At 59.4% G+C, this 14,181-nt stretch overlaps 1 protein-coding gene across 1 annotated transcript; it reads left to right on the forward strand.

Annotated features, from left to right (window-relative positions):
* Positions 1 to 2,872: 2,872 nt before the first annotated feature.
* On the forward strand, positions 2,873 to 7,956 carry CRYBB3 (crystallin beta B3). The gene is made up of 5 exons (XM_062182419.1): positions 2,873 to 3,231; positions 4,546 to 4,664; positions 5,606 to 5,738; positions 6,448 to 6,590; positions 7,791 to 7,956. Exons 1-5 carry the CDS (start codon positions 3,157 to 3,159, stop codon positions 7,954 to 7,956), a joined length of 636 nt encoding a protein of 211 aa, XP_062038403.1. The 5' UTR covers positions 2,873 to 3,156.
* Positions 7,957 to 14,181: the final 6,225 nt, after the last annotated feature.

A 14,181-nucleotide genomic window follows, 5' to 3' on the forward strand; every position in this document is an offset into this window, starting at 1 on the left:
GTCCCCACCCCTGCCTGCCTCCATACATCGCCAGCCCGAGACAACTGAATCCCAAGGAAGGGGAGGGAGTGGGCAGGGTCCTCGGAAGGTAAAAGAACAAAGTGACTGTCAGTAGGTCCAGTGCTTTGCTTACCTGGTCTCCCAGTGGCTCTAGGAGAGAGAAGATTTCTGTCTAGGACTGGGGAGACTGTGGCTCTAAGACACCCAAGGTCACCCCGGTCTGCCTGACCCCAGATGTCATCGCCCACCATGGCCGACCACCACTCTAGGGCAGGTGGGCTCACTGGGTTTTATGCTGACTCTGGTGTTTTTAGCCCCCAAAGCTAATGCAGACTGAGCATCCCTTACACAAAACACTGGGACCGGAAAGTGTTTTGGATTTTACTTTTTTTTCCCCCCAGATTCAGGAATACTGACTTTTATATAATGAGATCTCTTGGGGAATGGGACCCAAGTCCACACACCAAGGTCATTGTTTCACACAGCCTGAATGCTATGCTGTACGGTGTTTTTAGTGCACCTGTGTTTTGCCTGTGACCTGTCACTGTCTGTGTGGGGGGGACAACAGGGCACAGAAAGTTCCAGGTTCTGGAGCAGTTTGTACTTTCGCATTTTTAGGGATACTCAACCTGTTTCAGCCACCAAAGAAAACCTTGTTGAGCCTCAGACCCTCCTGTTCCTCCATCACTATCCATCCAGTGACCATCTACAATAATACAATAATACCTCTGCCATAGGCACATTGTACTTTGCCAGGCACATGAAAAACGCCCAGGTCTATGGAGTTTTTGGGGGGCCTGGGGGGAGCAGAGCAAGGTGATGTTGATGATCTTCTGTGGAGGATAACAGCCTGCTGTGTGTGTCTGGGCACATGACCTCCCCTCTCTGAACTCAGTTTCTCCATCTATAAAATGGGGATCTTAACTCTAAAGATGGCTCGCCGTGGGGGAGGGAGGCTGGCGTGGTGGTGCAGTGGATTAAGAAAGTCCCGGCTGCTCCACTTCCGATCCAGCTCCCTGCTAATGCGCCTGGGAAAGCAGCAGAAGATGGCCCAAGGGCTTGGGCCCCTACACCCACGGGGGAGACCTGGATGGAGTTCCTGGCTCCTGGCTTCAACCTGGCCCAGCCCTGGCCATTGAGACCCTCTGGGGACTGAGTGGATGGAAGATTCTCTCTCTTTCTCCCTCTCTCTCTCGCCTTGCCTTTCAAATAAATAATTACATCCTAAAGAAGAACCGCGTCTCCATGGGGACTGAACATACACTGAGGAGGCTGGCGCTGTGATTTGCATGTCGAGGGTCTTCACGAAGTGGCAGCTGCTGTCTGCAGATAATGTAGAAAATCAATGGGGGATTGATGCAGCGTTCTGGGAAAAGCATGGATTATATGAAATCGGAGGGTGTGTTTTTAGGGTGATCGGACATCAAATCCAGAGCCTGTGGCTCGAGGAAAGTGGAGAGGCCTGGGGTCTCTTGGTCTCAGAACCCAGGCTTTCCCAGAGGTGCCCGACACCCCAATAGAAAGACGATGGCACTGAGACAGCCAGGATGGGGGTTAGCGCTGGTGGTGGGGAGGGGAGCCCCGGAGGGCTTTGCACCCTGACGCCCCCAGCCCGGCCCTGCTGAGCTCCCTGCGGAGCCCATGAGGTCCACTGCCCCCAGGAAGTCATTGGGGCCTCTCTGGACACACTATTGGAGTGCAATGGCCTGGACAGAATGGGGTGGACAGGGCGCTGCCTCAGCAGGCCAGGATGTGCTGGCCTGTCAGAAAGCGCCCATAAATAGGCCGCTCCTGCCAGGGCACTGGGTCTGCGGACGCTCCTGGCTCCCGTGTTCCTCCCGAGGCGACAGCAGCAGGTTCCCTGGGGGACGGGCCGGGGCTGGGGAGGCCGGAGCTGCCCTGGCGGGCCCAGACCTTCAGCTGTTTCCATGGGGCGGTCCTGGCTGGCCCCCTGCCAAAACGGGGTGGGGGGGTCACTTGGGGATTGGGGACGAGCAAGAGAACCCAGACAGCCTGGAAGCCCAGGCTAGGAGCTGGGGACCTGCACCGTCCGTGTGTCGGGGGGTCGTGGCCAGGATCTGGGCCCCTGGGCGTGTGCTTGGGGCCGACTGAGCCACTCTGAGGAAGGGAAGCGGATGAATGTGGGACTTTTCACGTCACCTAGGGGCTGGACCCAGCGCTGTCTCACGCCGAGGCTGGCCACAGACAGAGCAGACAGGCTTCGGACAGGGCTGGGTCTGTCAAGTCCAGGGGCCACGAAGCTGTGCTTGCCAGCAGGGGGCATGCTGAGAGCTGCGGAGGGGGACAGGGCCATGTGGGGTGTAGATGTGGGTGCAGTGGGTACCACGGTGGGGGCCTGAGTGGGCAAGGGTGTGTGTGCCTGTGTGCGTGTGTGCGTGTGTGTGCGTGCTGTCCCATGACCAGGGGAGTGTGTGTGCATATATGTGCACATGTGTGCAATGGTCCTGAGACTCCAGCCACATGACCACTGCAGTGGCCTGTGGGCGCATGGCGACCCCTTGAGTGGTGAGGGAGAAGCGTCCATCTGTGGCTGTGCCTCTTGGCGCAGCAGGTGCACAGGAAATGCTCAATAAGCATTCTTAGAATGAAGAACCGATGGCCCAGGAACTGGCCTGCGGCGGAGGCCCAAGGACCGGGTCTCACACGTGCTTTCTCTAGATGTCTGTCTGTCTGTCCACCTCCCACTTCTGTGCCCCATGGCCTCCTGTCCACCTTGGTCACTGGGTGCATGGCCTGGGACTATGTAGGTCCTCACGGTGAAGGACAAAGCCAGAGGTGGGAGAGGCTGCGGCAGAGACCCCCGCCCTCAGGGGATTTCAGGGGAACCATCGGGTGAGAAGGCCCCGGGCTGGGCCACATCCTCCCCGTGTGCCTCAGGGAAATGAGCCACCCCCTCTCATTGGGCCTCGGCGATTCCCTCTGTGAAATGGGACCCTGACCCCACGGACTTCCCCAGGGCCCACAGTAGGCGCTCAGTGGGTGTTTGTTGAATGAGTGACAGCATGTCGGCCATGAGTGACACCGGTGTCTCATGGACCACCAGTGTAGACCCCAGGCATGGCAGTACCCGCTTGTGCCTGGGTGAACCTCGTGACCCCATGTCCTTTGGTTTGAGGCAGAGGTGTACCTGGGGCAATGGCAGAGCAGCACGGAGTGCCGGAGCAGGCGGCAGCGGGCAAGAGCCACGGCGGACTTGGGGGCAGCTACAAGGTACTGGGCGGGAGGGGGAGCCGGGCACTGCAGCCGGAGCGGGGGGGCTCCCGGGTTCAGGGTCGGTGTCCCGGCCAGGCTGTCTTCCCAGGAGACAGCAGCAGCGCTTCCAGCCAGTGGGCCAGCAGGAGACCCCCACCCCACAAACGTGCTCCAGTTTCCCCCTTCCACGGCCGGGCCAGCCGCATGTAGCTGGCCACCCACGTCCTACTGTCTCGCACTAGGGTTCAGGGGATGTGACTTCAAGCCCCGACTCTCCTGCCTTTCACGCCCTCTCTGGGCCTCCACAGCCCCACCTTTAAAATGGGGACAGCAGCCACCCTCCTTGGACCCCAGCACTGGTGCGAAAGCTCCATGGCAAAGCCCAGAAGGTGGCCGAGGGGCCCAGGGTGGCAGATGGAATGCTGGAGGTGGTGCCAGAACGTGCTGGCTTTGCCCCTCCCAGACCATCCCTCGGCGCCTTTCCCGAAACCATGGAGACCTCTGAAGGTGTCCTGGCGGCTTTAGCAAGAGCGCAGGGGGCCAGGGAGGGACAGCAGCAAGGAGGCCCGCCCCTCTCTCTGGGCCTGATTCTGGGGTGAAATTGGACAAGCCCTGGCCGGGGCCCTGGGCTCCATCACGGGGGCTGTACCGGGCAGGCTTGGTGACCCCCCCAGAGGCAGCTGTCCACCAGGGGGATACAAGTTGCTGCTGTCCCTTTGGCAGCTGTGGGCCTGTGCCTGTGCAAGCGAGTGTGGGGACCCCTGGGGCCCCTCACTGAACCCTAGTGCTTCCACTTACCCGGCTGCGCAGCCTGTGGCAAGTGGTTTACCTGCTCTGGGTCTCTCCCCGCCCCCCACCTCTGTTAAATGAGCAGAACATATGTTCCCCCGGGACCTCATACCAAAACAGCCTGTGCTGTTGGGCAGGTGAGAGAGGCACACTCCGGGTCTGAGCACCGGGCAGGTGATGGTCAACGATGAGGTGGCCACTAGGGGACACTAGGGAGTGTCCTTTGACCTGTGGGGGGGGGGTGAGAAGTTTGGCCAGAGGCGACGACGCAGTGTCCCAGTGATCTTTTCCTGGGTTGCTTCTCCTGCTGGGTTCCCTCTCCCACCAGCAATTTCTGAGTTGCAAGCTCTGGTTTAAAGGAGGTTCCCAGAAGCATTTCCTTCTCTGGTCACCAGGGGGCAGTGCAGCCCTGCCGCGATGCCTGCTCCAGGCTGCTGCAAAGCAGAATGGCTGGAGCAGGTGGCACCAGGCTCTCAGGCCCAGAGGAGGGGCAGGGGCCGGGAGCCCAGCCAGGGCGGGACGTTGAGGACGCTGCTCTTGCAGGTGATCGTGTATGAGCTAGAGAACTTCCAGGGCAAGCGGTGCGAGATCACAGCCGAGTGCCCCAACCTGACGGACAGCCTGTTGGAGAAGGTGGGCTCCATCCAAGTGGAGTCTGGACCGTGAGTACCGGGGCCCCAGCCCCTCCTTGTAAGTCCTGAGCCTCTGGGGAGTCTGCAGCTCTGGATCAGTTGTGAGGTCTTAGGCGGCTCCCTTCCCCTCTCTGGTCTCAGTTTCTCCCTCTGTCCAATGGGATGCCGGGGCTGGGATTCTCTTAGCATCCTAGTGGCTCTGGAGTCTGTGACACAGAGCAGGGGGCCGTGGGGCGAGGACAGAGAAAGGCAGCTCTGTGATTGCCGAGTGAGCCCGGACCCTGTTCACACCTAACATGTCACCCGCACTCTGTCGCCTCAGCTGTGTTTTACAGGTGAGCAAACAGTGGCCAAGGAGGTGACGTGTCTTGTCCATGCACACAAAGCAAGCAGGTGTCCCAGCTGGGCTCTGCATTCCCAGCTTCAGACGGGGGTGCCGGGGCCCTGGCGCTCCCCTGCAGGGTGACGGTGCACAAGTTGGTTTGCTGTCTGATGGGCATAAAAATGGTGCAGTTTCCAGAGTTTTGTGAGAAGGAACAGGATGACCGGGGGAGGGGAGATAGGAAGAGGAGGAGAGGGAGAAAGGATGGAGAAAGAGGAAGGAAGAGAGGAGGGAGGGAGGGAAGTGGAGAGGCAGGGGAGAGGATAGAGAGAGAGAAGAAGAATGGGAATGAGGGAGCAGGCAGGGAGGAGCAAACAGCCTGTGCAATGCTTCCTGGGTGTGGCTGGTGCGAGGGGTGCACCCCACACCTCCCCCAGAGGCTGGGCGTGAAACGGCTTCTCAGTTGCTGTTCCCTAGATTGGCTTTTCCTGGCCCGGGGTCCTGGACAATTCCCCAGATGTCCCAGCAACCCCTCCAATTGCAGGACCCGGCATCGGTTGGGGGAGGGGGTGCCGATCCACAGAGCAGCAGCAGCAGCAGCTCTGGGGCCGTCCCCTGCCATGGCTGACCCGGGTCCCTCGCCCTGCAGGTGGCTGGCGTTTGAGCGCAGAGCCTTCCGCGGGGAGCAGTTTGTCCTGGAGAAGGGAGACTACCCCCGCTGGGACGCCTGGTCCAACAGCCGCCACAGCGACAGCCTGCTGTCCCTCCGGCCTCTGAACATCGTGAGTGCCTCCCTGCCCCCGGGGCCCGGCGGCGGGGCGAGTGGGCAGCCGCGCTCCTGGGTGGGCTTGGCCAAGGACCTGGCCTTGAACTAAGACCCCCTCCTCTTTGTGGCCTCCGTGTTGCAGTGGGACCAGGAGGAGCAAGCTCTTGACTGGGTGCTGGGGTGCCAGGGTCCCCGTCTTGAATCGGGCTGCCTGGCCGTGGGACCACACGTGCCACCCTGTTACGATCAGAGGCCACGTGCTGCAGTCTTGGGGTCCCCACGTCCATTCTTCACCTGCCTTCTCCAACTCCTCCCATGATGCCTTGTAAAATGCCACCTACTTTGGTCCACCTCGGTGGCTGCTCCAGCCCTTTCTCCTTGTCACACCACCCCAGGGGGCGACGGAAGGGGCAAACTGGCCCAGCGTGGGTCATGCTCACACCTCATCCTGTTGGCCGCCTCCTGCCCTGCCTGGGCCTTGGTGTCCCCATCTGTGAAGTGACAGGGACCAGCAAGACCCCGGCACCCCCCTTTCAGTTTCGTACCCTGAGACTTCCAAGCGGGCCAGGGCTGGCAGGGACCCGGAGTCCCCTACCCCTCCGCAGCGGGCCTGGGGCTGGGGGCCACTTGGTGGTGATGTATGGGGTCCTCCCTGTCCCCAGCACCTCCCTCAGCCCCGTCCAGGCCACAGCAGCCGCCCGCTCAGCCTTCTGTCCCACCCCCAGGATGGCCCAGAGCATAAGCTGCACCTGTTCGAGAACCCAGCTTTCAGCGGCCGCAAGATGGAGATAGTGGACGACGATGTGCCCAGCCTGTGGGCTCATGGCTTCCAGGACCGCGTGGCCAGCATCCGCGCCATCAACGGGACGTAAGGAACCCAGCCTCAGCCTCGCCCTGACCCCTCCTCCAGCTGGCCACGCCTCTGGCACACACTCCCCCCCCCCACTTCCTGTGCGGGAGGTAGAGGGACAGAGACAGGTGCAGATGCCATCAGACTTTCTCCCCGAGGGCTTCGCTGTGGCTCCTGGCTGGGGCCAAAGCTGAGAGCTGGGAACTCCATCCGGGTCTCCTGTGTGAGTGGCAGGAGCCCATCACCCCTGCCTCCGGGGCTCTGCATTAACAGGGAGCTGGAGCCAGGAGCCAGACACAGCTGGGAATCAACCCTGGGTGCTCTGATACAGGGCACGGGCGTCCTGGCTGCCTGATGCTCACAGCTTCTGTGACTGACGCGTCCTGGTCCCCAGGGCTAGCCGCCCCTTCTGCCCACCCAGCCCTGCCCCGAGCCCCACCGGGAGCCCCCATGGTGCCCACCCTCCTGCACCCCTGGGATTATTTTCCTATCACAACCCTGGTACGCGGGAGAGTAGCCCATCACCTCCTTCCTTCTAGACCTCACGCCACTGTCGATGCAACCTTAGGTCACCATTCACTTGTTAGTGGTTGCATCTCACTTATGAGCTTGTGGCTTGGAGTTGGGCCCTGCGAGGTACCACCTCTCCCTGATGGTAATTTATTCAACAACTTTGTACTGAGCATCAACTACGTGCCAGGTACAGGGAAGGGGTGTGTGTGCCCAGAGCTTAGCAGCTCCTGCCTTCAAGAGGCAAGGAGCACGCATTCACAGTGCATTGTGATGGACATGACTGGGGTGAGGGGAGGAGGGTCTCTTAATTCAGCTCGGAGGAGTCAGGGAGGGCTTCCTGGGGGAGGAGAGAGCTGAAAAGGATGCAAACGAACGAGGGGGCAAGGATAAGGACGAAGTAGGGGTGAGTGTTCCAGACGGAGGGAACAGCACGTGCCAAGGCTCAGAGGTTTGAGGAGAGCAGGATAGGAGAAGCCAGAGTGAGATGGAGTACAGGTGTGTAGTGTGGAGACGTAGAATGTAGCGTGTGCTCTGATGCAGCTGTAGCGTGTGAAGGAACCGTGTTGGGAGATGAGGTTTGTGAGCAAGGCACGGGGAGTAGATTCAGCCACGGGCACCGGGGAGCCAGGGAGGAATCCAGGCAGGTGGGGGACGCTGGCCGTAGGAGGCTCGGTGCTCACCCCGCCGTGGTGCTGTCCCCGGCAGGTGGGTTGGCTATGAGTTCCCAGGCTACCGTGGGCGCCAGTACGTGTTCGAGCGGGGCGAGTACCGCCACTGGAACGAGTGGGACGCCAACCAGCCGCAGCTGCAGTCCGTGCGCCGCATCCGCGACCAGAAGTGGCACAAGCGGGGCTGCTTCCTCAGCAGCTGAAGGGCCCCGGCCCCCAGGCCCCAGAGGCCCCCGCCTGCCCAGGGCGGCAGCGAGGGCAAGAAGAGGAGGCTCCAGGGCTGGGGCTCGGGCCGGCCTGTCCCCCCTCCCCCGGGATCCGCTCAATAAAGCCTGGGGCCAGTCCCCCACCTGCCATGGACCTCTGCGTCACTTCCTGCTGGGCTGGGCGAGGCCTGCGGGCGGGGCACAGGGGCTCCAGGGCACTCAGGACTCCGGGAAAGGGCCAACAGCTGAGCTCAGGCTCGGCTCGCCACTCCTTCCAAGTGGAATCACACCCATCAGTCTCCCCCCAAATCCTGAGCTTGTCTGCATCTGGGCCACTGTCTGAACATCTGCTGATAAACCCACCCACCCATCCCTCATCTGCCCCTCCCTCCCTCCATCCATCCATCTACCCATCCACACACCCACCCACCCATCCACCCATCCATCCACACACCCACCCATCCATCTACCCATCCATCCATCCATCATCCATGCACCCACCCATCCACCCACCCACCCAGCCACACACCCACCCATCCATCTACCCATCCATCCATCCATCATCCATGCACCCACCCATCCACCCACCCACCCAGCCAGCCATCTATCCATCCATCCATCCATCCATCCATCCATCCATACACACACCCATCCACCCACTCACCCATCCATCCATCCATCCACCCACTCACTCATCCACCCATCCACACACCCACCCACCCACCCATCCATCCACACACCCACCCACCCACCCACCACCCATCCATCCACACACCCACCCACCCACCTACCCATCCATCCATAGATTCATACATCCCCACCCTTCCACCTTTCCATTCATTCAATCCATCCATCCACCCACCCACCCATCTACCCGTCCATCCATCCATCCACTAATCCACCTGCCTCTCCACCCATCCACCCATCCACCCATCCACCCATCCACCCATCCACCCACCCACCCATCCACCCATCCATCCATACATTCATACGTCCTCACCCTTCCATCTTCCCATTCATTCAATCCATCCATCCTCCCACCCATCCTTCCCTTCTCTCATTCACCCGTCATTCATCATTCCTCCCTTCCTCTCTCCATGGGTTGGTTGACCCCTGCAGCCTTTCATTTAGTCAGCGAAAGGCAGGTCCCATCTGGGGGTCCCCAGCTTCTCACCCGCAATGTGAGAGATGGAAAAGAAACAAACAAGGAGATCTGGAACACAGCACGGTGGGAAGCAGATGAGCAGCAGATCCAGGCAGGACCACGGAGGTGATGGGGGTGCGGCCAGGGAACTCTGTCCTGAGCAGGTGACATCTGAGCTAGACAGCAACGAGACTTGAGAACATTCCAGGCAGACGGGTAGCGGTGCCCAGGTCCCAATGCAGGAGTGTGCCTGGGTGGTGGAGAAGCGGTAAAGAGGCCGGCTGGTGTGGGAGGGAGAGGACAGGGGCGGGGTCCCCGGCTGCCATGGGCTCTGTCTTCTCTGTGGTACGTGAGAGCTGTGGAGTATCTGAGTGCCGTGAGCTGGGGTCTTCTCTGGCTGTGGTGCCCAGGGCAGGTGCCGGGAGCCCCAGCCTCTTTTTCCCTGCCTCGGTGTCTCCGTTCCCCACCCGAGGTCCTCTGTGGCCTGGCACTGAGCCCCCATCCTGGCCCCCGCCGTTGACCACTGTTCTGGCCTCCGTGGCTTCACGTGGACGGTGGCAGTCATCGGGGGCCGTGCCAGGCCTAAGTGAGTCACTGCTGCCCCCTGCTGGGGAGAGGAGGGGATGTCCCACCTGAGACAGCTGAGGCTGGCTTCCCGGGCCAGCCCACCCCACCCTCCCTCCTGCCACCCCCTGCCTCTACGGGGGACCTTGCATTGCATTGCTTCCCAGACTTTGTTCCCCATCTGGGCCACCGCAGCCTCCACAGCCTGGAGCAGGGGCGGCCATTTTCAGCTACTCCAACTTCACAGTTAAGAAAAATGGGTCCAGCTGAGAAGCCACCGTGACTTTTTGCTTCAGTGGTATCAGCTGGGGTGGGCGTCTGTCTCGAAGGGGCCAGAGGTGCCCAGCAATGCTACAGGTAAAGGCAGGGGTGACCCCCACCCCAGGTGAGGATGTCAGCACCCCCCTCTGACCCCTGCCTCCCCCCAGGGACACTCCCTTCCTCTCTCTCACAGGAGGTGACTTTATTAGGCTTTACATATCTGTGCTTGATGGGTGCCAGGCCCAGTGCCAAGGGCTTTGTATGTTGTATCTTAAGAACGTCACTGGGAGGGAGGCATGGCGGTTCATCCTATTTCACAGATAAGCAAACCGGGCTCGGAGAGGCAGCGTCTTCTTCCTAGGGCCACACAGATAACAAGTGGCAGAGCTGAGACCTGAACCCTGGGTGCTGAACGTCTCTCTGAGCCCCACACACTGAGGTTTGCCTGGAGACAAGGGCTCACCTGGGAAATAGGGTAGGAAAAACACAGCTGTTTCCACCGTAATAATACTCGCCACTAGAGGGTGCTGCTGAGCCACAATCACGCTGTCTCACCTGCTAATCCACAGACAGGTAGGGCCCTCACTTGCAGAGAGAGAGAACCCGAGGCCCAGCGAGCTCGCGGGGGTGGGACCAGGACTCACACCAGGGCTGACGCCAAAGCCCGTGTTTCTGCACTCTGCAGCTACCGATGCTGCGCTCAGCCCGCCTGATGCTGCCGACTCTCCCGCTGCTCCCGGTGCAGGCCACCTGCCGCGTTCTAGGCCCTGGGCCGGGAGCCATCCACGCCCTTCTCAGTTAACACAAAGATGCCCAGGACCAGCTCCTGGGTATCAGCATGAAGGGAAGGCGTGCAGGGAGGCTGACTCACTGTAGGGTCACGTGTTCTAGGCAGTGAGGGGGTCGGCTGGACACCCCCATACCCAGGGCAGTCTCCGGTGGCCACAGATGCCTGAGGGATTCTGTACAAAGTCTTAAAGTTGCAGTGACCCTCTCTCTGCTCTCTACAAGTTACTCCCGCCTGTTATCTTTCGCTCAGAGAGAGGATGCCAGCTGCCCGGGTCACACAGCCAGCCAGGATCAGAGCTGGGATTTGACCTGACTCCAAAGGCCTGCTCTTGCCTCTAACCTGGACCAGATTGTGTCTTCTATGCAGAGCCTGGGTGTGACAGAGAACAAGAGTGCCCTCAGTTGTAGGAGGATGATGTTTGGGGCCAGGAGGTGGCTTTTGCAGGGTAATTGGGGGGGCAGGGTTTGCTAGTGGTCAGGGCAGTAGGGTGAACCGAGGCTGCCGGAGGCGTGATGACTGGGTTGAGCTCGCTCTACACTGCCTGGGACCTTTCCAGGCTCCCCCACTAGCTGGTCATTTTTGGGCAAATCACTTCGGCTGCCTGAACCTCAGTTTCTTCGCCTGTAGCATGGAGGTCAAGGAGCACCTGTCTCGTAAGGTTGTTGCAACTATGAGCATGAGGCCACTTTGCACGAAGTGCTTAGCACAAAGGGTCAGAGTGCGTGTGCTGGGCTGTGCGACAGGCACAGAGCCAAGAGGCTGCTTGGGGCACCTGCACCCCATCCGGGCGTGTCCGCGTTCCCGTCTCAGCCCTGCTTCTGATCTGGCTTCCAGCTAATGTGCACCCTGGGAGGTGGCAGGTGATGGCTCAAGTGCTTGAGTCCCTGCCGCCCACATGGGAGACCTGGATGGAGTTCCCAGCCCTGGTTGTTGTGACCATTTGGGGAGTGAACCAGTGGAAGGAAGATCTCTTTGTGTCTGTCTGTCTCTGTACCTTCCAGATACAATGAAAATAAATAAATGACTTAAAAAGGAAAAAGTAGCTTAAGATGGTTTTGGTGCAAAAATTAAGTTCATGCGTAGCTTATGCATTTTCCATGAACTCTCTCAACTGCATGGATTTCAAAAAGTTTCCCACAAAAATATACACCAATTTTCCCTCTTGTTTCCCATGAACTTTCTGCCACGCCCGGATATACCTGCATCGGCTGCCGCCCCTAGTTGCCTCCCTTCCCTTCTCCGCACTTCCTGGTGTCTCCCGGGGTCACCTGCCCCCTAAGCTGCCTGCACCCGAACTCTCGTCTTAGGGTCTGCTCTGGTGGCGCCCAGGGCACACTTTCCCCCTCCAGCTCCTTTGTAGGAGGTCATCGAGCCAGTCCACGCATGCTCCTTGAGCACCCTGTGCCCAGCTCTGAGCGGGCGCTGGGGCGGTGGAGACGACCGAGCTGGGGCTCAGCTCTCACGGAGCCCAGGGTCTAGACGAGGACACAGAAATGAATGAGTGGGAGAGAATAGAGAAATGCCCTGGGCGGCACTGGCACCGACTCAGGTTGGGGATGGGAAACCAAGAAATGGGAAGGAGGCTTTGAGAACATAGCAGGCGACACGGATGTCCTGGGATGGATAATTTAACAGCTCAGTTCCCAAGCGCTAAGGGTCAGGAACTCTGCCGAGGGCTTCAGACAATCAGCTCGTTTTACGACAAGCATTAAGGATGAATGCCATGGACCCGTGGGCTGAGATATTTACATGGCCACAAGCCTGCTTGCAGGGGGAGAAGCTGGGGTAGGAGGGAGGGAGGAGGGAAGGGCGAAAGCTTTGTAGTCTACAGATCCTGAGGTCTGGGTTCGAATCCTATCTCCACCAGTCTCTGGATGTGAGACTTCGGGGGGGGGGGGGCATGTTCTGAGCCTGTTTACCTACCTGTGAAAATGGATGAGAAAAAGAAGCCCACTCATCCCCAGCGTGCCTTGCCATGCTCAGCCAATAGGAGCCCTGCCCACTTCCTGCAGGAGGAGGGTGCAAGGTGCAGGGACCAAGGACCTCGTCTCTGATGGGGAGACTGAGGGCAGGAGGAGACAGGGGCTGCTCTGCACTCCCCGGAGCCCAGTGGGAAGAATTTTTGAGAGGCTCAAACAATTTCACAGAAAATCAACCTCATCTTTTAATTCCATTTCCCCATAGGCTGCTTGTACAGTTTAAAGGTTACAAGCATTTCTTTTGAAGTCAGAGGGAGCTGAGTGAGAATGCCAGTCCCCCCACTTCCTGGCTGTGTGACCTTGGAAAAGTTACTTAACATCTCTGGCCCTCACCTTCCTCACCTGTATCGGGGAATACTAAACAACGCCTACCTCAAAGGTGGTTGCGAAGGGGCCGGCGCTGTGGCATAGCGGGTAAAGCCGCCACCTGCAGTGCCGGCATCCCATATGGGCACCAGTTCAAGTCCCAGCTGCTCCACTTCTGATCCAGCTCTCTGCTATGGCCTGAGAAAGCAGTAGAAGATGGCCCAAGTCCTTGGGCCCCTGCACCTGTGTGGGAGACCCGGAGGAAGCTCCAGGCTCCTGGCTTCGGACTGGCCCAGCTCTGGCTGTTGCGGCCATTTGGGGAGTGAACCAGCGGACAGAAGACTTTCTCTCTCTCTCTCTGTAACTCTGCTTTTCAAATAAATAAATAAATTTTAAGAAAACAGAGATGGTTATGGGGCTGGCATGGTGGCACAGAGTTGAGCCCCACTTGTGACACTCACATCCCATTTGTGCTCTGTTTCTGATCCACCCCCCCACCCCCTCCCGATGATGCGCCTGGGAAAGCAGCACAGGAGCCACATGGGAGATCAGCGTCTTTCCAGAGGAGATTTTTTTTTTTAATTATTAATTGGCCGGTGCCACGGCTCAATAGGCTAATCCTCCACCTGCAGCACTGGCACACCGGGTTCTAGTCCCGGTCGGGGTGCCGGATTCTGTCCCGGTCGCTCCTCTTCCAGTCCAGCTCTCTGCTGTGGCCCGGGAGTGCAGTGGAGGATGGCCCAAGTGCTTGGGCCCTGCACCCGCATGGGGGACTAGGAGGAAGCACCTGGCTCCTGCCATCGGATCAGCGTGGTGTGCCGGCCGCAGCGGCCATTGAGGGGTGAACCAACGGAAAAAGGAAGACCTTTCTCTCTGTCTCTCTCTCTCACTGTCCACTCTGCCTGTCAAAGAAAAAAAATATTTATTTAAAATTTATTTGTGTATTGAAAGGCAGAGTTTCAGAGAGGCAGAGAGAGAGAGAGAGAGAGAGAGAGAGAGAGAGAGGAAGGTCTTCCATCTGCTGGTTCACTCCCCAGATGGCCGCAACAGCTGGAGCTGTGCCAATCTGAAGCCAGGAGCCAGGAGCTTCTTCTGGGTCTCCCACATGGGTGCAGGGGCCCAAGGACTTGGGCCATCTTTTACTGCTTTCCCAGGCCATAGCAGAGAGCTGGATCAGA

This window comes from Lepus europaeus, chromosome 23 (assembly GCF_033115175.1).
Source record: "Lepus europaeus isolate LE1 chromosome 23, mLepTim1.pri, whole genome shotgun sequence".
Lineage (NCBI taxonomy): Eukaryota > Metazoa > Chordata > Mammalia > Lagomorpha > Leporidae > Lepus > Lepus europaeus.

Coding starts and splice junctions, on each gene's coding strand:
- CRYBB3 (XM_062182419.1), top strand. CDS start 3,157: ATGGCAGAGCAGCACGGAGTGCCGGAGCAGGCGGCAGCGGGCAAGAGC. Junction 3,232..4,545: donor GACTTGGGGGCAGCTACAAG/GTACTGGGCGGG, acceptor CTGCTCTTGCAG/GTGATCGTGTATGAGCTAGA. Junction 4,665..5,605: donor ATCCAAGTGGAGTCTGGACC/GTGAGTACCGGG, acceptor CTCGCCCTGCAG/GTGGCTGGCGTTTGAGCGCA.